This window comes from Glossina fuscipes, unplaced genomic scaffold, assembly GCF_014805625.2.
Source record: "Glossina fuscipes isolate IAEA_lab_2018 unplaced genomic scaffold, Yale_Gfus_2 60, whole genome shotgun sequence".
NCBI lineage: Eukaryota > Metazoa > Arthropoda > Insecta > Diptera > Glossinidae > Glossina > Glossina fuscipes.
The window spans coordinates 4,972,665-4,993,775 of NW_023998432.1; the positions used below are offsets into that span (position 1 = coordinate 4,972,665).

General features: G+C 33.0%; 1 protein-coding gene across 3 annotated transcripts in view; it reads left to right on the forward strand.

Moving 5' to 3' along the window:
* The window catches only part of LOC119637522 (programmed cell death protein 4), a 36,652-nt gene that overhangs the window by 9,282 nt on the left and 6,259 nt on the right, over positions 1 to 21,111 (forward strand). Inside the window, exons 2-4 of one of the 3 annotated variants that reach the window (XR_005247267.1) lie at positions 7,084 to 8,159; positions 8,219 to 8,646; positions 8,738 to 8,915. Coding sequence is in view for 2 of the 3 variants with exons in the window: in XM_038033582.1 (XP_037889510.1) it covers positions 7,334 to 8,159; positions 8,219 to 8,646; positions 8,776 to 8,915 (1,394 nt within the window). In the remaining variant the exon portion in view is untranslated. Of the gene's footprint in view, positions 1 to 7,083; positions 8,160 to 8,218; positions 8,647 to 8,737; positions 8,921 to 21,111 lie in introns of those variants that run through there. The other 2 variants (XM_038033583.1, XM_038033582.1) reach the window with 2 other exon arrangements.

The window sequence follows — 21,111 nt, forward strand, 5'->3', positions numbered from 1 at the left end:
CGATTTTTAGCTCCTGGGCGATGTTACGACTGCTAACATGCCGGTCAACTTCGATCATTTCTCCGATTTTATCGACATTTGGCATAATTTTCATGAAAGCCTGATATTAAAGGTTGCCAAAAAAGCAACTGTCGTAGTCCAAGGCTGGCGAACGCAATGAATTTATCAAAGTTTCTACTTACTTCCACCTGCTTCCACCGTAGACCACGACAAGTTAGGCTTTGTCGCCATAAAAGGATTTGCTTTTCAAGAGACCTGTATATTGTTGGGTGTAAAAAATACGCCTTGGCCCAAATTTGATTAACTTTTATGTCAAATTTCTCTAAAGGACCAATTTTCATCATAATATATCATAAACTCAACATTTTATGCCAAATAAACGCTTGTTTTTGATTAATATAATTTGAATAATATTAGGTGGCAAACAAAAAATAGACTTACGTGGTTCAAATTCGGTAAAGTTAACATGTATATCAAAATATTGTTATGAACGAATTTCCATCAAGAAACATTAAAAATTAAGTCTGTTTACCTTATAAAAATTCAGTTTCCGTACGTCATATGGCAGGGAGCTCAAAGAACTTTCCCATCCGATCCAAATTGTACACACCAATTCAGAATGTCAAAATACTATTACTATTTTTGTTACGAAATAATGAAAGTTATAATACATTTTTTTTTTATTATCCAAAAAATTGATTCGTTCCGAAACGTTTTCTAAGGCGTTCGTCCGTGGGCCAAAACACGTCAATGACCTTGTAAAATTAATAAAACGAAGCAATAATTTCTAGCATTAGATATTACAAATTTAACTATTTTACCATATGAAAATCTAGGTTTCGTAGGAACGTTTACATAGAAGAAGTCTCAAACTTTTTTTTTGATAGATTCGCACTAACATAATATACCGTATAGCATAAGTAGTGTAGGCTACAAATAATTGAGGAATAATAACACCTTCAACAAGAAAACTAAATTTAGGGTATTTAAGGTCTTGTTTGTTCGGCTATAATTGTTTAATTGCTTTTTATGGAAATTGCGAAAATCGTCTAAAAATTTTAACTTGAAGACCAAACTTAACTTAATTTCAAATTACATTTGTTGCCCATAGTAGGTTCAGCTCGAAATCGACAATGTTCAATTTCAATTAGAAAAAAGTTAATGTTTTATTTTAATTAAAGCGTTAACATTTTATGTTTAGTTTGCTGAGGCTTCAGGTTTTATTTCCAGTTGTTTACTTAGGAAGTTGTCTTGAAGTTTAAATCCCGTCTAAATTGGTCAAAAGACTCATCCACATTTACTAAAATATCATTTACCAGATGTACAAGTGTCAACTTGTGACTTTAGTTTTAAAAACGCGTTAAATTCAGGGGAGTAATAAAAAATCGTTTATCGTGAGGAACCAGCTTTAGGTATTGAAATAACTTTTGGAGTAACATTTTCTGGAAAAACAGTGGTTTTTATATCGCTGTTAAATAGATGGAATATATGGTTACGGCAGACGATTGGTTTAATGTTAGCAAACGCGATGTGAAGCTCGTAGTCGTTACTACATGCAAAGGAGAATATGTTGCGTTATAGAGCTAAAATTCAAACCATCTAAAAAATAGTTATTTATGTGATCAACACCTAATTCGGCACAATTGCTAGCTATTCTTAACTGATTCTACATACCCTTGCAATCAACATTATTAGTTATACTATCAGAGTGATTTTTCTTCATTATTCACTTAGTTCGTTTTGCTCGTTAGTATATCTGCAAAATACATTCCATTTAGGAGAAGCAGGGTCTTTAACATAAGCTTTATATGCTAAGAGAGCTTGCGTATAGTACGTCTAGGGATTTCATTTACTGGGCCGATTTCCGTTTCATTTTAAATTGGAACAAGGGAGCTAGGGAACACATTTTGGATATCAAATTTTCCAGTATAAGATTTTGGCAATTTACGTCATTAGTATTATAAAAAGACATAAAATCTTCCTCAAGTACACAAGCAGCCAAATCACGAATATCCACCAATGAGTAATCCCAGTATTTAATATAGTCGGTCGAGACTCTATTTGAAGTTAACAGCAATTCAAATGAAGCACATATAGTTGCATAGTGGGTCGATAAAAGTGAATATTGAAATTTATTCGTAGTATCCAAAGTAGCTTGATCAGATGTAAGGAAATAATCCAAAAGACACGAACTGTTATAGCACTTGGTAGCATATTATGTGGTGAAGCCATATTTCTTCAATTATATAAAGAGCACATTCTCAACGCTTTTACCGGATCATATAAATCATCATTAAAGTACTCCACTGCAATTATGTTATTGTGTCTCTCAAAAATATCACCAATCTTCGATTCAACGATAAATAATCAACACCCACCGCTGCCATTGCGTTCCTATTCATCTCAATAGCAACCATTTCACATTCTCTACAATGTAAGCCTATCGGTATAATTTTATGTTTAATATCCAATGCGAAGGTTCCTACTAACCCACTACGTTTCGACAAAAAACATAGCCACGAATGTCAACTGCCCCATCCGGCACCTCCAAGTGCCAAGTCTTAGTTCCTGCAAAGATGGAATCTTCTATAAAATTTACAAATCTATTGAACTTTACTGAGTATACCAGAGGTTTTATGCTTTGAACATTGCAGTGAGCAATTTTCAAGTTAGACGCCAAATGCGCATTAGCATGCCTTAGATACATATTAGCGTCTCTTCCAGCGCCGACAACCGAATCGAAAGTTAATGGATGACACTTTTGTGTTATAGATTGAAGTCACATTAACAAAGCAAAGTTTACAACTAATCGAAGTAGCATTAGTCTTCGATACACTTATTCTATAGAAAGAAGACCAGTGTTACATACATATTACAGAGAATCAAGAAGTCAGTGATATTTTTGGCTCAGCATTCGACACATTTCTGCAGATTAACCCCACAACCTAAAGCGCGCTATCAATGACTTTGCTTATGTAATGTAATTCTTTTCAATTTGGCATCTATATTCTGGTCGATCTCATGAGTTGCTACTTGCAGTTGGGCAGCCAAATCTTTTTGTCTTTTTATCGCTGTTGATATTGATGATGATTATTGAGATTTTATCTATTTATCACTATTGATGCCTACTTTAAATTAAATCAAATAATTATTGCTAACCAACATACAGAGCTCTAGCGGTCCGTTGCCTGCACTTTCTACTATTATCACTACCATTGTCGAGCGTAGTATAATTATTTTTTTCTCCTTTCTCTTCTTTTCTTTGTCAGCGGATAATTTTAGTTTATTTGCATTTCACTGGCTTATGGTTTTACCGCGAAACATTTAAATTTAGTACAATTTCTTCTTTGTGTTAAATTTTGGTACTATACTTTTAACAAATTCTTTTATACCGCGAACAGATTGTACCTCCCTTGCCTATCGTTGCCAATACACATAGATCGCAATTTTGGTGTTAAAAGATGTGTGAATAAGATTTATTTTGTTCATTCTTGCTTAGTAACCTGTTTTCAATGAATTCAATAATTTTATATAGCCACGTTTAGAACCTTATATCCTTTTTTGATAGCAAAAAATTGGTTATAATTTTTTCCTACTGATTTATCGTAGTTTTAAAGCATTTAAAAATTATTTTGAGTCAATGGCGCTTACACATACCAAAATGATATTATCCTCTGAAAAGTGCAAATTTCACTCCAAAAGATGAACTAGAATATCTAAATAATTCAAAACTCTATTTAAATTTTCTTGTAGCAAACCATAGTTATTGTTAAAACATATTCAATCTTTAGTCGCTCAAATGCGCATGCTGGTAAGGTGAACGCGTGCGGAAAAAGACGTTACAAAAGAAACTTTTTTTACACTGAAATTTCTGACAAGAAGAAAATCTATATTTTATTTTTGTTCAGATTTGAAGAGTTTGCAATGTCAACTACTGTTTTTCTTTCCAGTCATTCTGTTCACGCAATATGTGCACTTATTTCATTTTTGTTCGTTGAACTCATAATCGATATTTTCTAGCTCCTGGATTTTCCATTATCAATCTCTTTTTTTTATAGTATCTTATATAAACCGCATTCCAGAAAAGTGCTTCGATTTTGAGTACATATGTGAGGTAACAAGAATATTAAATAGTATTTTTTGGATTATATTTTGGAAATCATACGTTTTTCTATATATACCTACTTTAGGCGTGGATGTTAAGCATCAATTTAATGTTTTTTTTTTCAAAAGAAGTCATACCTAATACACCACAATATTAAGTAGTACTATCGAAAGAAAGTATTATCTTTCGGCTCTACGCCGCAATGTAATTTATTTCGTTGCAGAGTAAAAAACATACATAGCATTACTTGATAGCCACAGGCAATTAAAAAATGCCACGACGTTTGAAAATCTAACGATATCGGTCAGGAAAACTACTGCCTGCCAGCGAATATTAAGCTGAATGCGAATCGCGTTCTTACTAGAAAATATTGTGAACTGCTTCAAAGCACCGAAACTAATGCTCGAACATGATACCAACAGTAGCTGGCACAATTGGGCAAACAAACGGCAACAACTTGCAAAAATTACAATAACGTGCTACTTCTGACTCCGTCCATTAAAGATGCTAAACTTCAGGTTTATTTTAAAACTAAAAGAAAGAGAAAAACGAAATTAATGCACACACTTAAGGGGCTTAAAATCGTTTCACGATATCGGCTTCATTAGAAGATTTTCAAACATCCTGTTCCATTGTAATATTTTACTAAAACTGTTCCAGCTGAAAATTCTTTTACATTACGTACACTGAAAAAAGCTTAGTGTGCAAAGCACAACTACTCCAATTTGGGCCTTATTTAACCATTCGTTTTTAAAAAAATTCTACATTGTGATTTGAAATTTAAACCCGAGATATGAGATTTGGCTTATAAAAATAAAAAATCGTAAACAAACTCACTAAGTACAAATAGTGATAAAGTTCGCAAGGTCATTGACAAAAAATTTGTTGTATGCAACGCTTGTTTTCTAATCACTAACAAGTTTTTGGTGGGATTATTTTTAATCTTTAAAGGAACGAATTTTTATATACATTTTCTGCTTTTCTATATGCTTGCAATAATCAACGTTTCTGTTCGATCATAAATTGAAACTGTCGATTCACATTGTTGATTCCTTTGATTCTGGCGCTTGACCGGACTAAAGCAAAAATCGCTTTCATGCCCCCTCTTACCAAAATACGTTAAAACCTTGCAAAAGCGTATGCATTCTATCATTTGGCGGCCAATACTTGGTTTAGAAACCGTGTGAGTTTCATAAATATTTTTGACAGTAAGTTGGTTTCGCGACGTGGGTCCAACGCTCTATTAACATAGGAATTTTAAAAATTGTAAGGATCTTGAAAGCAGATATAACTTTTAACCTATTTTTTCGACCGTTTTCGATTTACAGAAGTTGTCGCTTTGAAATATCACTCCAATGTTTATATACGTTTACTAATCTATAGCATTGATGGGCTAATTTGAGGAGAGTAAACTTTAAAAAAACCTGCTTTAATTCCCTTGAATCAAGGAATCCATGTGAAACGAAAAAGCGTGAAGTTGACCGAGAAACAAAGTTTCGGTTATAGGTAAATACATTTTCTTTTTACGGTGTATGCCATTTCTGATTCGCGGAATGGCAAATTTGTGCGGATGTGTATAACACCCAGAAGGACTTAATATGGACACTTATTATAGAAACATTTTTTGAGTTAACGTATTATTAGGTATCCTTTTGTGCGTGTAACATATTTCGACGAAACTTTGCACGCTAACGCGTTTTGACCCATGAACACTTTTGAAAATGGTTCGGATTGGATAATTTTTACGACTACCGCAATGTGCCGGTCTGTTTGAAAAAAGTCTTCACATAGAAAACAAGTAAAAAAGTGTATAGTCGATCGCAGTCGGCCATTAAATAGCGTACGCCACTTCACCAATTACGATTCTTCATTTATTGCCTTGAAAAAGTACGAAAAATTATAGCCTATGTACATGTGAACGCGTAGGCTGAAAACACGAAATGATGAGATCCAAAACCAACAAAGTTAATTTTTTTGGCCACAGATCTTATTATTCTTAACCTATTATTGTTATTAAGCACGAAAAGTTAGATGGCTTCCTTTAGATGAGAAATCTCACACGGAATGAAAATAATAAAATAATATATATCTACGTGATCCAAATTTAGTACATTTAATTCTTATGTCAAATGACTATTAAACTAGGAATGGTTGTACGGGGTCGAAATAATTGAACTAGTCAATGCAAATTTTTCAAATCAGTTTAGCATGCCGAAATTCAATTACTCAGCGACTTTTGCTGATCTAAAAATTGTAGTTTTTTTCACATAATGATATTTGTAAAATAAGACGCTACGTTGGGAGTGATCGTAAAAGTTTTCCGATCTATTTCTAATGGCGTTGTTTTTCGAGCAAACCGACAATCTTACAAACATTTTTTGAATCAGTTTAATAATAAGAAAAGGCGAGTGTTACATACATTCAGACAAACTTAATATACTCCTTATCGCAAGTTGTGTAAGGTATAAAAACTAATATTTTAATACTTCTCGACAACAGTCAGTAGAAAACAGTGTTTTGGCATACAAAATAAATGTGAAAAATACGATTGAGATGGGATTATTGTTTGGGATTCCTTCCTTTTTAAATTTTATCCTACAAATTCATCCAGACTTGCATATAAATTCGCTCTAGTACATGTGGATTACATAGGTCCATTTATGTTGCTCCTTCCTTCGTCAAGATCAAATGTTGAGTATTTTATCATAAAAACTGTTTAGGAATAACAAGTTCTTGATATATTTTATCATTTTTGTCTCACGTCAGGTCAGGTTTCGGCGTCCCTCACATGTAAGTGTTTCTTCGAAAAGTAAGCATTTGCGTAACAACAAAGCATAATTTTTCAGTACATAATGACTAAAGTCAGTAAAACATTACACATATTAAGTAAAGTGGTCGGGTATCCAGGTTTTACTCGTTTTGTACTAAATTTTTCCACCTGCTAGTAAAACTTTTCTTTTTCTTTAACTACATTGCAGAGGCCTGGTGATCTAAATTCCTTGAGAAACACTGTAACAATTAAAGTCTTGGGATTGGATTTGGAGTGATAACAGTTCAGTGTATCCACATTCTTCCGGGCCATTGTGTGAACGTTCGTTAATAAGAACGCCTATATTTTAGACGTATTTCGCCTGTCAAATCCAGTGCAATACAAAACTAATCTGCTCTATACATATATATTCTTTTGTTTTATAAACGTATTGCGTATTGGATTACTCCTTGCCAAACATGGAAATTGAAACAATACGTCAGAATGGCCAAGCGCATGTCGAATCGCGCGAAAGTTCTGTGGAGCGTGAACTGAATGGCGAAATTGAAGCAGTTGAATTGAACGGTTGTTCTGGTTCGCCGCAAAGTGTGAACGGTCACACAATGAAGAAACCACATCATGTGGGCGACACACATGACGGACGCATTAAACGTAAGGCCAAGCATTCAACGCAACGTCAAAGCAGTCGTGGTGAAAGCAACGCGCTTACTAATGGTAGCGGTAGTGCTGGTATGTATTCCATTAACGGTCATAGCAATAACTATGTAGTCCCACATCGCCGTTGGAAAAATAGTCGACGTTCACGCAATGGTTATGGTCGTGGCCTTCCTAAGAAAGGTGGAGCCGGCGGTAAAGGTGTTTGGGGTTTACCCGGGTCTGAGGCATTTGAAGAATTATATGAGGACGAAAATGATCCCAACTATGATAGCGAGACCAATGATAAAAATATCATATTGAGTGAAGTCATTCCTGAAATCAGTCCTGAAGAATTCTTTAAATTAGCAGAGCCTATTGTTTTGGAGTATTATGAGCACGGCGACACTCACGAGGTTGCCGTTAATTTGGATGATATTCTAACAGGCTTGCTGCGTCCGAATGTAATTAGTGTTTTGATAGAAATAGCTATGGATCACAAGGATTCACAACGTGAAATGACATCTGTGTTAGTGTCCGATCTCTACGGTCGTGTTATAACCGGTAAAGATATTGAAAAGGGCTTCGAAATGCTTTTGGCTAATTTGCCCGATCTTATTTTGGATACTCCAGAAGCAGCTACTATTTTAGGTGAGATTTGCAATAAAAATCTAATAAAAAAATAAAAATAGTAATTCTTAATAAAATAGGTAACTTTCTCGCTCGCGCCGTGGCCGATGACTGCCTCCCACCCAAATTTGTAACCAAACCTTCAGAGCACGGCGAGTTAAGCGAACATGCTCTAGCTGCTATACGTCGGGCAGACACTTTATTGCACATGAAACAAGGCTGGGCACATCTGGACAATGTCTGGGGTATGGGAGGCCCATTGAGACCAGTTAAAACTATAACTAAACAGATGACCTTACTGCTGAAAGAGTATTTATCTTCGCGTGATATACAAGAAGCTCATCGTTGTTTGCGGGCCCTTGAAGTTCCACATTTTCATCATGAATTAGTGTATGAAACGGTTGTCATGACACTCGAATCTTTATCACAAACAACCGAAGAGGCCATGTGTGAGTTGTTGTCGTCTTTGGATAAAGCTTGCTTGGTATTGCCGGCCAGTATGGAACAGGTAAAGACAAAGATATTTTCTTGACAATCTCTATTCTATTCTCTTAGTCTCCGAGAAAATTTTTTATTTCAAAAACTTTTTTTTTTTAAAGTTTTCTTTTCTGTATTTATACGTTCTTTACACAACTAGGGCTTCCTACGTGTATTTGACGACATGGCCGATATTGTTTTGGATGTGCCACTTGCTTATATAATATTAGACCGTTTTATGGAACGTTGCAATCGAGCTGGTTTCATGACAGATAAGATTTTAAGCAACATGCCCTCCCGGTAAGTTGTTGCATTTTTATAATTTTTTCTTTGTTGTGTGAAAAGTTGTATGTTTATGCGATAAGACTGAATTATCTTGTTGAGATCTATTTCATTCCATTTACTGCTTGCGTCTTCTCCTCGTTTCCTCAGCTATTACAAGCTATTACAAGAGTGATAACACATTGCTATCTGACTGACAGGCTCTAAAACTATAAAATAATTAAACAGTTTTTTTCTTCTTATAGCATTTTAGCTGATAATAACTGTTCTATTGCTTTACGTGTTATACCATTAGGTTTTGTTATATATATATATATAAACGTAATATTTGTTACATACGACACAAATCGTAAAAAAGTTGTTCAAAGTATGAAGAAAGTCCTGTATTTACCATTTCTTCTGAAGTAATATGTAGAAAAAACCATGCTTTTCTTTACACGATTAGCGTAATAGCGGCATTGAAGTAGTTATAGTTGTTTAAGCGCACGCTTATGCGATCCGTTTTGCGAAGTTTTTACCTACCTTAGATATGAACATTTTGTTCTTGTGTTCGTTGCGTTAATATTTAAAATTAGTTGAACGTTTTCAGTGACACGCTGACAATTAGAAAACTGTATAAATTACTCATTGTAAACTCTTAAGGCATTTCATTTTAATATAAGCGAAATCCCTATAGTTGAACACGGCCCACTGTAAAGTACGCCACACCACTTTGCTTAATATATTTATTCATATAACGGGCTTTCAAAGCAAGACGTTATATGGGGAGTGGTCAAAAAATGATCCGATGCGAAGCACATTCGCATAACAAATTTCACTAAAAGATCTCAAAAAGTGCGACCTGCTGGTTGAACACAAAAAAAGCAGACGGACAGACCAGCTTAGAACGATCCGGGAAGTGATTCCAAACGAATCGGTGTAGATTGGTCCATCTCAAGTCCTTCGGGGCTTTAAATACAAACTTAATATACCGTTGTACCACAAGTGGTGCAGGATACAAAAACGTTAGTCAACATTTTTATACTTGATGAATATCAAAATACTCGTTGAATATTTTCCATCTTATGTACACTCTCAAAGTATATAAAGATAATGATATTTTCAATCAGTGTAAAATTTGCCATGACCAATTATTCGTTTGCAGATATTCGTAAACGATCGAAACTAATAGTTACCTCTTAAACATTTAGTTCTTAGTCATAGATTAAATGTAAAAATGAGCATGCATACATTAGCTGAAAGTTAAAAAATTAAGTGTAAAGGTGTAACAACTCATTGTAGTCAGATTAAAGCACTGCCTATACGGGAGAGAAAGTAGTTGTATGACAAAAATTTCTTATAATTAAAAATTTCTGTAATATCTCTTACAAGGAGTCAGCTTTTATGAGGTAATATGGCCTAATTTTTAGTATGTTATGATGAAAATTAGTCCAGAATATAATACCGTATAAATTTGTTGTAGTATATTTACACCACGTTCGTTTACTTTCCAGACTTTCTTGTATAAAAGTGAGGTGACCTTTAGATGGTGACAAAATCTAGTTATATATAAATAGCTAAACTAAGTATACTAAAAAGTGCAACAAAAGTTGGACCACATTTGTTCATGTTTCGCGCTCCAACCCAAACAAGAGTTTCAAAAAGCCCTTTTATCAGTTTTAATTTTTTACTATATTATAGTGTATTTTTTTATTATTTGTAAGTAAAAACTATTACTAAATACATTTTAATAAAACATTTACGATCTACTAACGAACAAGAAAAACAGCAATGAACATAAATACTGTTGGGCCCTTAACCCGCGTACATTTGTTGATAAGCTTGAAAAAAAGAAGTTTGCCTTTAGAAGTTTAACCTTTTTTATATATAAGCATATAAAGAATTGTATCATTACAATAACACATACGTTAATTAATATATTAGTCGAAACAACAAACGAGGCAACCACACCTGAAAAGCCGGCATATTTTCTTTATTCTTAGTTTTGCTTTTGGAATAAAGAACAAAATTTTCATGGCCAATAATATAAATTGGGCGCAACTGATTTTTTGTATTTTAAAATTAAAAATGTTTGTCGTATAGGCATGTGGGCGTTGTAGGCGTGTCCTTTGAAAAGTTTAGTTCAATTATAAATTCTTTTGCAAATTTTTAGATGATATTCTCATTTCCGCTAGCGGGAAACTTTTTACCACAGATACCTATACTGTTCAGCAGACGTACAGGTAGACTGACGAACAGACGTGCACGCCTACATGGATTCCAAATTTGAAACTGGCCAAAAATTTATATAAGGTATGTGATTTTTGCAGCTTGGTTCTGTTACAAAGGTATTGAAAAAAAAATTAAATTTTGATCTACTATAACATTGCGTAGACGTTAATTTTTTCATTCTTGTGCAAATACTGCTGCATCGTCCATAGAACGTGCGTTTAAGTTTTTCATTTTCAATACCAATCTACATGCAGAAACTTTCAATGTTTCAATTTGATGTTGATTTCGTTTCGTTTTTGCGGCCACAAGAATGTTTGCAATAGAGGGACGGACACGCTTAAATCAATTTAGAATTTGATGTTAATCAAGAATATATATACTTTGTGAGGTCTCTGATGCGTATTTCTGGGCGTTTTGACACAATAATTGTACCCCTCAACCTTTGGTGATGAGTATAATAATAAATACAAAAAACCAATAAATTATGCAAGCAATTAAAAACATTATAGAATAATCAGTTATAAGCGGCATTAAATGAATTTTCTCCGACATCAATTTGTCACTTACTTATAATATGTATTTTGTTGCGCTACACCAATAAATAGGTTCTTTTCATAACTTTCAGTTATGTAAATCGCTATGTTTAAAAAAAAAAAAGTGCTTTTAACAATATGTTCGAGAAAAATTTTGAGATATCACTTAATAATATGAAAACGAGGTAAATATATATTACTTCACCTTGGAAGCACCCATCAGGAGATCCTAATTTGTGTGAAAAAGTTTACTTTAAATACATTAGACCTATTACAATACATTCACCAGTAATCGTCGGAATTTTTTTTGATGTCGTTTGTTGTAATCATTGCTGTTTGGGCGTATGCTATGGTCGTATGAACTCGTCCAAAATCAACAAAACTTTCGCAAACTATTGTTTTCGATCAAGAAGAGTTTTCATAACTTTTTCAAGGTAATGTTGGGCTTAAATGGTATTTTTTTCCGTCAAAAACTGATATTTAATCGTCGCAATGAAATTGGGATTTTTCTGTGTTAAAATTATCGATTTTTGTAAGTTAATATTAACGAAGCTAGTACAAATAACACACCATAACTCCTAAACAAACAAATTAAATGGGTTCCGGCAGCGTAAAATACTGCCTCACTGCCCACGATAGTTTCGGTAAATAATTTCAATATATTGCAGATGTTGAGACGTATGTTGCGTTCACTGATTGATTGACAAATCTTGATAACTTCACGGACTAGTAGGAATTAAAAGCCGACAAGATGAGAACCTAATTTTACAGGAAGTAAATGAATATGTCGTGTCCTCATAATAATACCGCACATAAGATTTATGTTTGCAGTGCTTTGTTTTCATTTTTATTCTGCTTTAAATGTAACTACCGTGCATTTTCCACTGCAAACTCTGTTTGAAATAATTGTAGGCACTTATAATTTTTATTCTGCAACTTTTATGAATGTTATAAATATCGCAGTAATCAGTATATTCACGTTGAGCAATTCGAAAAGTTGCAATGAGAATTAAAGTGAGCCAGCGATCATGGGTGTTCGAATAACAAGCAGTACTTTTTTCTATTATATAGTTTTTATTTCTGAGTTTCTTTGAATTCACCAAAAATCAGTTTGATTTTTTTGACTTGGCTTCTAAATTTCGTATAGAACATTATCCTCGCCCTTAATAATGGTTTCCTTACCTTAAGGAAATCTTAGGTCAACGGTTTGACGAGTCTTCTCGTCTTTGCGCTGGTAAAAATATACAACTCTGTCTTTTATGTTTGTGTGCAAAACATACTATTCAAAGTAATCTACCAATTCTCACCGTCTTTATCGAAGGGATACCATTTAATTTTGTTTTTTCGGTAGTCGCACTGCAAACTTATAAATAAGATAATAAAATCGTTGCATCTGCTGTCAAAGTTTACACTATTATTCCCCCAATCTCAAGATCTTAATGATGTATTACCAAATGATTAGTAAACGAAAAAAGAGGTAAATTCTTTTTTCCAGTTTGCAATTATCCAGTAATTATATTATTATTTAAAGTTTGTTTCAATATAAATTTGAAAAGTCCGGTAAATTGTAAGTTAAATGTTTTTCGATGATTTTCATGTTTTTTTTGTTAGCGTTTATCTTAAACGTGTTTTGCTTTATGGCTGTTGTAAACGTGAAAAATTAAAGAAAGTTTTAGAAAACAGATTATTTTTAAAAACGACCGTTAAATGTGTCACTTCTGTTATACAAATTGTACAAAAGTACTACATAATCCTTTGCCGGTTTTCTACTTCATAAAAGGGAGTGAACAGAACAATAGGTTAATGTTATTTTATGTAGGTGGGGGTATTCTTTTCCATTTTCCTTCTGTTAAATATTATATTTATCATTTATTTGTCAAGGAACATTTTGCTATTTAAATACGTTTTTAGGGTTATGTTAAGTATAAACAAACTCTTAACAGAAGTCCAGTTCAAAAATATCGCATGTTTCCAGGTGGATGCGTATTACAATAGGTGAATATAAAAAAGCTTAAAAACAAGCCAATATTTTGTACTTTCGTTTTTGGGGCAGCTTCGATTTTTGTAGGCATCAATGCAAATAATTATCGCAGGTCTCTATTGAGATATTATAGGATGCTTTTTGAATATTTTTCCACAATTATTTTTTATTGCTAAACGAAACATGATGTTTTAGTCCTCCAAAAGCACTCAGTAGGGCTGACGGGAAAGTGACATCCAAGTTATGTTTCCGAAAAGGTTGCTTTTACCAATTTCCATATCAGTGGCTCATTCTGTTAGACGTGTGGTAACGTTACAGTTTCCAGCAAGTTTTTATATACAAATCGATCCATAGTGTTTTCTGAGATGTATCAAACCGTCAACTTCCCAAGCAAAGCAGTCCTTACATACATAAGATTCTTCCGACTTGTTTCACTTTTTTTTTTATTAAATTAAATTCGGGGAATTCATTTCTTTTAATCAAAGGGCATTTTTTCTTGCATCATTTCCAAGCAAGTTCGCCGCTCCAAAGTAGAGTGCACCATTTTCGTTTGCCTTCTAATCTGCACCGATTTTTATGGCCTAAAGCAAAATGTTGCCTCTTCTGCAAATTACCCGTTCTAAGTAAAGGAACTTTCCAAGCTATTTTTCTTGATAGATTGGCACCCCGAAGCAGTTCGGCATCATACAGCATTCTCAATTTCATTGTAAGTTACCCTAGAAGATTTGAAAGAATATCATTTTGTTAAAATTATCATACCATTATAGGAGCCAGGAGAGGTTTTTTTAATCTCAACACATTTTCTTTTGGGAGGTTGAAAGGCTTCGTGACGAACTTATATGACGGATCTAATGATGCGATAACAAATTTGCATGTTTTTCTATGATTTCGCAGCTACTGAATCACCTATCTTTTTTCTTCACTAAAATGATGTGCTCGATTGATTTAATGTTATTATAAAAATTACATTATATTGCATTTTAAAAATTGAAATAGAAAAAGATAAAATAACCTCGAAAAACGCAGTTTTTCAAATTTTCGTCCATAAATTTCGATGCCATGGATATATTTTCAAAAAACGGGCACCTAAGTATTTGCTAGAACCATCTACATGTTTTGTGCAAAAATGGTCCTGATAGGTTTATTGGTACGTCCACCATTAACGATAAAATTTTAATTCCAAGTTATTCCAAATTATTGTAACCCGTCTTGGATTAGACCACCAGCCGGAATTATTTTCGAATTGAACGTGAAGTTATCCTAATGCACATCTGCATCGCAAGTTTTCAAAAACATCTCCATGGGATGGAAAGTTATACACGGAAAAATAAAAAAAATAATTTCTTATCTAGTCAATCGTTAATTTCCGAAAAGTTGTGTTTTAAAAGAATTGTAGAACTGGGAAGAATTAATTAACATGAACGTTTCGCAGCTACCATTCCATCCATTGCTTAATAATTTTTTATAGTTTAATGTATATATTTAATATATAAGCTAACAGCGAGTGATTTTATGCTCTTCTGAAGAAAAATAACTTCTGCTTGATGGTATAAAATGTCGACAGCGGCGGCTTTACTTTAAGCTAGAGAATGTTTTTATCTAAAAAGGGTGCTGCAATAAAGATTCGTCGGTTTTCATGATAATTATGGTGAAGACGTCTTATTAAAAGTATAAACATGCACATGGTTTGCTTTCTTTCGCTCTGTAAATTTTGATTTTATAAACTGGTCGCACTCTGATCGGGCAGTCATTGATAAAATCCATGAAATTTTTAAAAAAGTGGAAGAAGACCGCCGTATTGCAACTTACACAATACTGCAAACCTAAGTACCAGATATTTAGTGACTTCGCAACGAATAAGGTAATGTCATGTATTTCGTTGGATTTAAGGGGAATTGTGAATCATAAACTGCTTCTACCTGATTAATTCCATTCTCTACTATCAAAAACTAATATGATTAAACGGCCTTTTTTTCCATCACGTTGACGTCAGATCACACAGTTCTTTGATAACTCGGCGAAAATTAGGAAACCTTGGGCTGCGAAGTTTGAACCCATTATCTCAGCCAATTATTATTTGTTCTACCTGCTGCAAAACTTTGTTAATGGTATGAAGCTGATTTCAAAGGAAGCATGTGGAAATCACCTCGTTCAGCTTATTTTGCCCAGAAATACTAGAAGTTCGACAGTGATGGCATAATACTTTTGAAAGAACGATGCAAAATGTTATTGATCAAAATAACACAAATTTAATTTAATAAAACTCGTTTAAAATATAAAACGAACGTGTTAAGATTTTCATAAACAAACGCTACAAACTTTTCCATCGATCTATTGTAGATAATTTAATAATTGTCCGCATTTTATTTATTGTGTAATATGAGAGTTCGTTGACATTAATCGATGTTGCCATTGGAAATATAAAATAGTTTTATAGACATACATAACGAACTCAAAATAAATGTAAAACATGTATGAATAATGTGATAAATGTGAAACAAAGCCAAAGATATACACAGTTGCCCAATAAAGTCTACATACTTTAGAAAAAAAAAAATTTAATATTAAACAACAATTCAAGATCTTAAATTATTATTTAATATAAGTTTAAATATTTCGATCTTCAATCGATAAATGCAGTTCTTAACAAGGGAAATGTTAATTTTTCGTACTGTATGTGGACTTTTTATTGGGCTATAATATGTATATGTGGCTATGTATGTATATGTGAAAATAGTTCAAGTAAGCAGGTGTAACAACCGGCATACGTTTCAAGATCGTTTATAATAATGTGACAATTTGCGTACCCATCAAACCATCCAAACAAGTACCCATTCGAACACAAATATCCCCTTCTTTAGGTTTTAATATGATCAAATTTCGGTTACTTGTTATTAATCCCTTAATATTAATAACAGATAGAATACTCTCACTTTTATATGTTATAACATGTCCTCTTCTTTCTAAGAAAGCCCCACTTTTATTCTACGCCATATGTTAGTATAAAACGAGCTTTAACTTACCATTTTTTCCCCACCGTCGTGCCACTGAGCGTTGTGATCTGCCTCTCCTTCTAATTACATTCTAATTTTGTGTGTATGTAAATATGTAGTTGTGCGCATGTATTTAGATGTATATATGTGTACGTATGAATATTTTTATACGATAAAAGTATTTATATCGTACGTATTATTCTACAAACCACCGCAATATGTTTTGCCTTGAGCTTAACAAGAGTTTAATGCACTTTCATTGTGAATTTAAACTGAAAAAAGTTATAAAAAGTCATTAAGTAGATATATACTAAGTAAATATTTCCATAGGATATTCCAGTAAATGTGAAATTGGTTATGAAATTTATTTTAATGCTCCGAATTTATCCATTGACCAATTCATAAAATTTTCATTATTTTTCAACAGTCGAGTAAGATCTACTATCAAGTTTGCCCTCATTTGCTTTTAACTTTCGTTATTTCAGGTCAGAAGAAATGTAATGCCTCCAAACAAATTTGGCGATTCTCCGTAACGAAAATTTAATTCGAAATGGGAGCGAACATAGAAGAGTTTATTGCACACTTAATAAGCGTGCCATATGCCCCGTTTCTTTTCACGTTTCAAAGTAAGTCTTTCAACAAGAGAGCGGTGATTAGAATATTGTCCTTTTTCGCAGGGGCATCCATTCTCTGTGTTTTCCGTTGGTTCGGTATCATAAAAGATGTCCGGTTACACACATTTGCAAATTTTCCAATTTTTTTCTGAAAATTCTGTAATAGTTTTGATAGGCGAATATTTCAACGTCTTTGAAGTAGCGTTCTTATGCTAATATGAGGAGAGGAGCAAAAATGAACTGAATAACATAGCATGCAGGCGGATGGACTTCTTTATCTGTTTTTATTGTAGACATGTTATATATGAAAGTGTTCGATCTCTCAACAATAGAGGGGCTATTTTTAAACTATCGTAAATAACTATTATAAAAAGGCGAAAACGCAGTACCGCCTAATGAACGAAAGAGGTAATAACTAAAATTACATATATAATATGTTGTCCCGTTTATATTATTAATATATCTCATTTTTAAGTCGTCAGTAGGCTTGCATGTCCTTTATATGTTTGAACGAATTTAAACAAATTTTCTTATAGAAAAGGTAGGCAAGATGCTCCCAAAAACTCTTATTTCATTCATTCATATCTTATCAGCAAATGTACGGTTTCAAAACCGAGCATCGCCACGTTGGAGAAGCGCCGACTTTCATTAAATTTTCTGTAGCGCAGCTTTTCATATTGTTGTATCTATTTAAAAAAAAAACAAGTTTATATTATTATTATATTTACACATAATAGGTGCTAATGAATTCTGCCCGTCTTTTGCTTAAATTCAATTTCATTTAAAACATATTTATTACAAAGCTTAACACTCAAAATATGCATTAAACTTCATGGTTCCCACGTGAAATCGATCCATTTTTTCACATTTCCAACTTTGCAGAGCTTTGCAGTTATTAGTCGTTTAAGTACCGTGCATAATCCATCTGGTGATCTGACAATTAATATAAATCAACCAAGTAGAATCAAGTAAGTGTTTCTGACGCGTTTTTATGTTGGTCTTGACTTGATTGCAAAAAGCGTGGTGCTGGCTCTTACAAGGTTTTTAATCAAACCAGATACGATTTCACTGAACTGCGTAACAAATCGACAACTTGTAATAAATTCAAAAATTATCTAGTGTAATTTAAGGGGTTCACATATGTCGAGAATTTCGTTCAAGATAAGACATGCAAAACTAGGTTCAGTAGAAATATTGCCTATAGTCTTTCCAAATATTCACAAACAATAGATTAAATAGGCTTCTGCTCTTTTGGACGTTCGAATTGAAGACTGAATTTTCTCAACTTAGCTGTAAATGTTATTCCACATAATTTACTCCGTAAAATCGGCTCAGAGCGATTCTATAAATTTGTAAGTTCTAAAAGAAAAATCACTTCATTTATATCTTCGAGATAGTCCCGCAATTTCAAATCTGTTTCCTAAATTCTTTTAATTCTACTTTAATTCTATTAATATTAATACTTTCCTCAATTATCCGTAATGAATAATCTCTATTCCTACAATAAATGTCTCTGATGATTGTGTATTAGAAACTGTGAACTCATTAAAACACATTTGCCTGTCAGGTTTCGGCCGCATTCCTAAAAACTATGCAGTAGAAGTTGAACGCACTCTTGCATTGAGTTTCAACCGCTACCTCAAAACAGCCAGATTTCCCACTTGTTGAAGACTAGTCTTCTTCTCTCAGTTTGCAAGCTTTATTGTCATCCTATTTAAAATTATATATATGAATATTGCTAAATTTAGTGCATTGACCAAACTATTTGCGAACATTTTCAATTTTCCAGTTAGCTACGCTATAAAATCAGTCGTTTCTCCCAACAAACATGGTATTCAATTACAAGATATTTAATTCATCCAGGGTTCTTTGCAAAGCTCTATATAAGATTTATAATCTCATTTCTCCCTTATATTCTAACATTTGAATGTTTTTCCCTCGCAATTATTTAGTTATATATAAAAAAAGTTTGTAAACTATTTCTTTTCCTTTGATTATAGCGTCACATATAAGTCAAGCTTTTAATTTTAAACAGAAGTTTATTTCAGCTGAATATATGTTGTGACTGAATATTTGTGTATATGTTAATAAAAAATTAATTAAACAAGCTCTAAAATTCGATAATAAACAATAAATAATTATGGAATATTGAATGGTTACAAGAGGAATTTACCAAATCAGAGAGAGAGAAATCTGCACGGATGATAACGATGTATTATATAACGAGATATGTAAAATGCGTACAAACATTCAGTAAAACGAAAGGCCCGAGCTCTATAATAATATCTGTGGATATGGAGCTATCAATAACATCTCGTCATTTAGACAATAACATCCTACTTGGGGGAATGTATGAACTGGATCTAAGAAAACACCCACTTTTTTGAGCTAGTAATAACCGCAGAATTTGTCACAGTGAATGATTTAGAAAAAATTCACGATTTATTTCGAAGAATTTCAAAACTTTCCACTGATACAAACATTTTAAAATTTCTCAGTAATGAAGTGGTTACACAATTTTCAAATCATAATATAGGAAGGAAGGGATAATTATCGATATTTCGATAATGCACTAATTTTGCTGATATTTCAAATTAATCCAGATTCTAGTTGAAGCTCTAAACCAATAGAGTTACACGTTGTTAAGATCATAATGTGGACCATATTGTTCGTTTTTTTTATAATTTTGATCAGATTTGAAGGGGGTCAGAGAAAAAAAAATATTCAATACTTGAATTTCTAATTTTTATTTCAGTCATCTTTCTTCTTTGTCAAAGGTTATCGCAAATAGAAAGGCAAATGTTTTTTATCCACAGATGTTAACCTATAGCTGTTGAAAGATTCGGCGAGATCTGCTTATAATCCATTTTTTTGACAAGTAAGCACAAACAAATCTACATTCACTGTGCTGTTCATTTAAAAAAATGGTAATTTAATTTTATAAATGCTGGCAGCTTTTTTCTCTTCTCTACGGGCCAACTTTGTCAAAGGAAAAAAACTTGTTTTCTTTTTCGACCAAAATAAGAGAAGAGTTGCTTTCAACGTTATTTAACAAATAAAAATACCAAATGTCCACATCACCAGCGAAGAAAAAGCAAATGAAAAATAAGCTTTTCATAGAACTGTAATGCACGCACGCCATACTCATTGTTTGTATTTTTATATTTGAATCTCAAAAAAAAAAGGTCGGTGGGTGAATGAACTTTAAGGTATAAAAAACTGAAACTATATTTTTAATTTAAGTATGCTTCCCCACAACTGCTTGTTGTGGTTACGATCTGAATGCAGAATAAAAATTTCTCAAATGAGAGAGTATTTATTGATAAGAAAATGGTAAAATAGTAAACATTTGCAACACTCTTCATTCCCATTATTATCATCATGGTTGTCACCGCGAAATGCATTTTTTTCTTATCAATATCGGCTTTGAGCACATAACTATTTATCTTAAATGTATAATAAAAAAAAAGGTTAAATTTAGAGATTTAGAGATTTTCATATTGTGCTACCACTATAACTAAATATTTCTTTAAATTTATTAGAAGTGTTCCAGAATCCGGATAACGATTACCACCAGAGTTTTTCTGTCGTTCCTAAAGTCAGGTGCTGGATAGCGGTACTCCTCTTTTCCTTCTTTATTTCAAATACACGGATTGTGTCACCGGGGGCATGGCACGTTTTGACGTCTCATTAATGTGACATATTAAATATACCCACTTCTTTAATTTGTGTTAAAAGTATGTGGTTCGAGGGCAGTAGTCGAAAATTTTTTAACCCATAATTATTGTACAAGTCACCTTTTTTCTTCCACCTATAAAGTCTTGCTTTAGCGGAAAGTCGCTTTTTCGATTTTCTTCCCAATGTTGTTTGGATGGAAAAAAG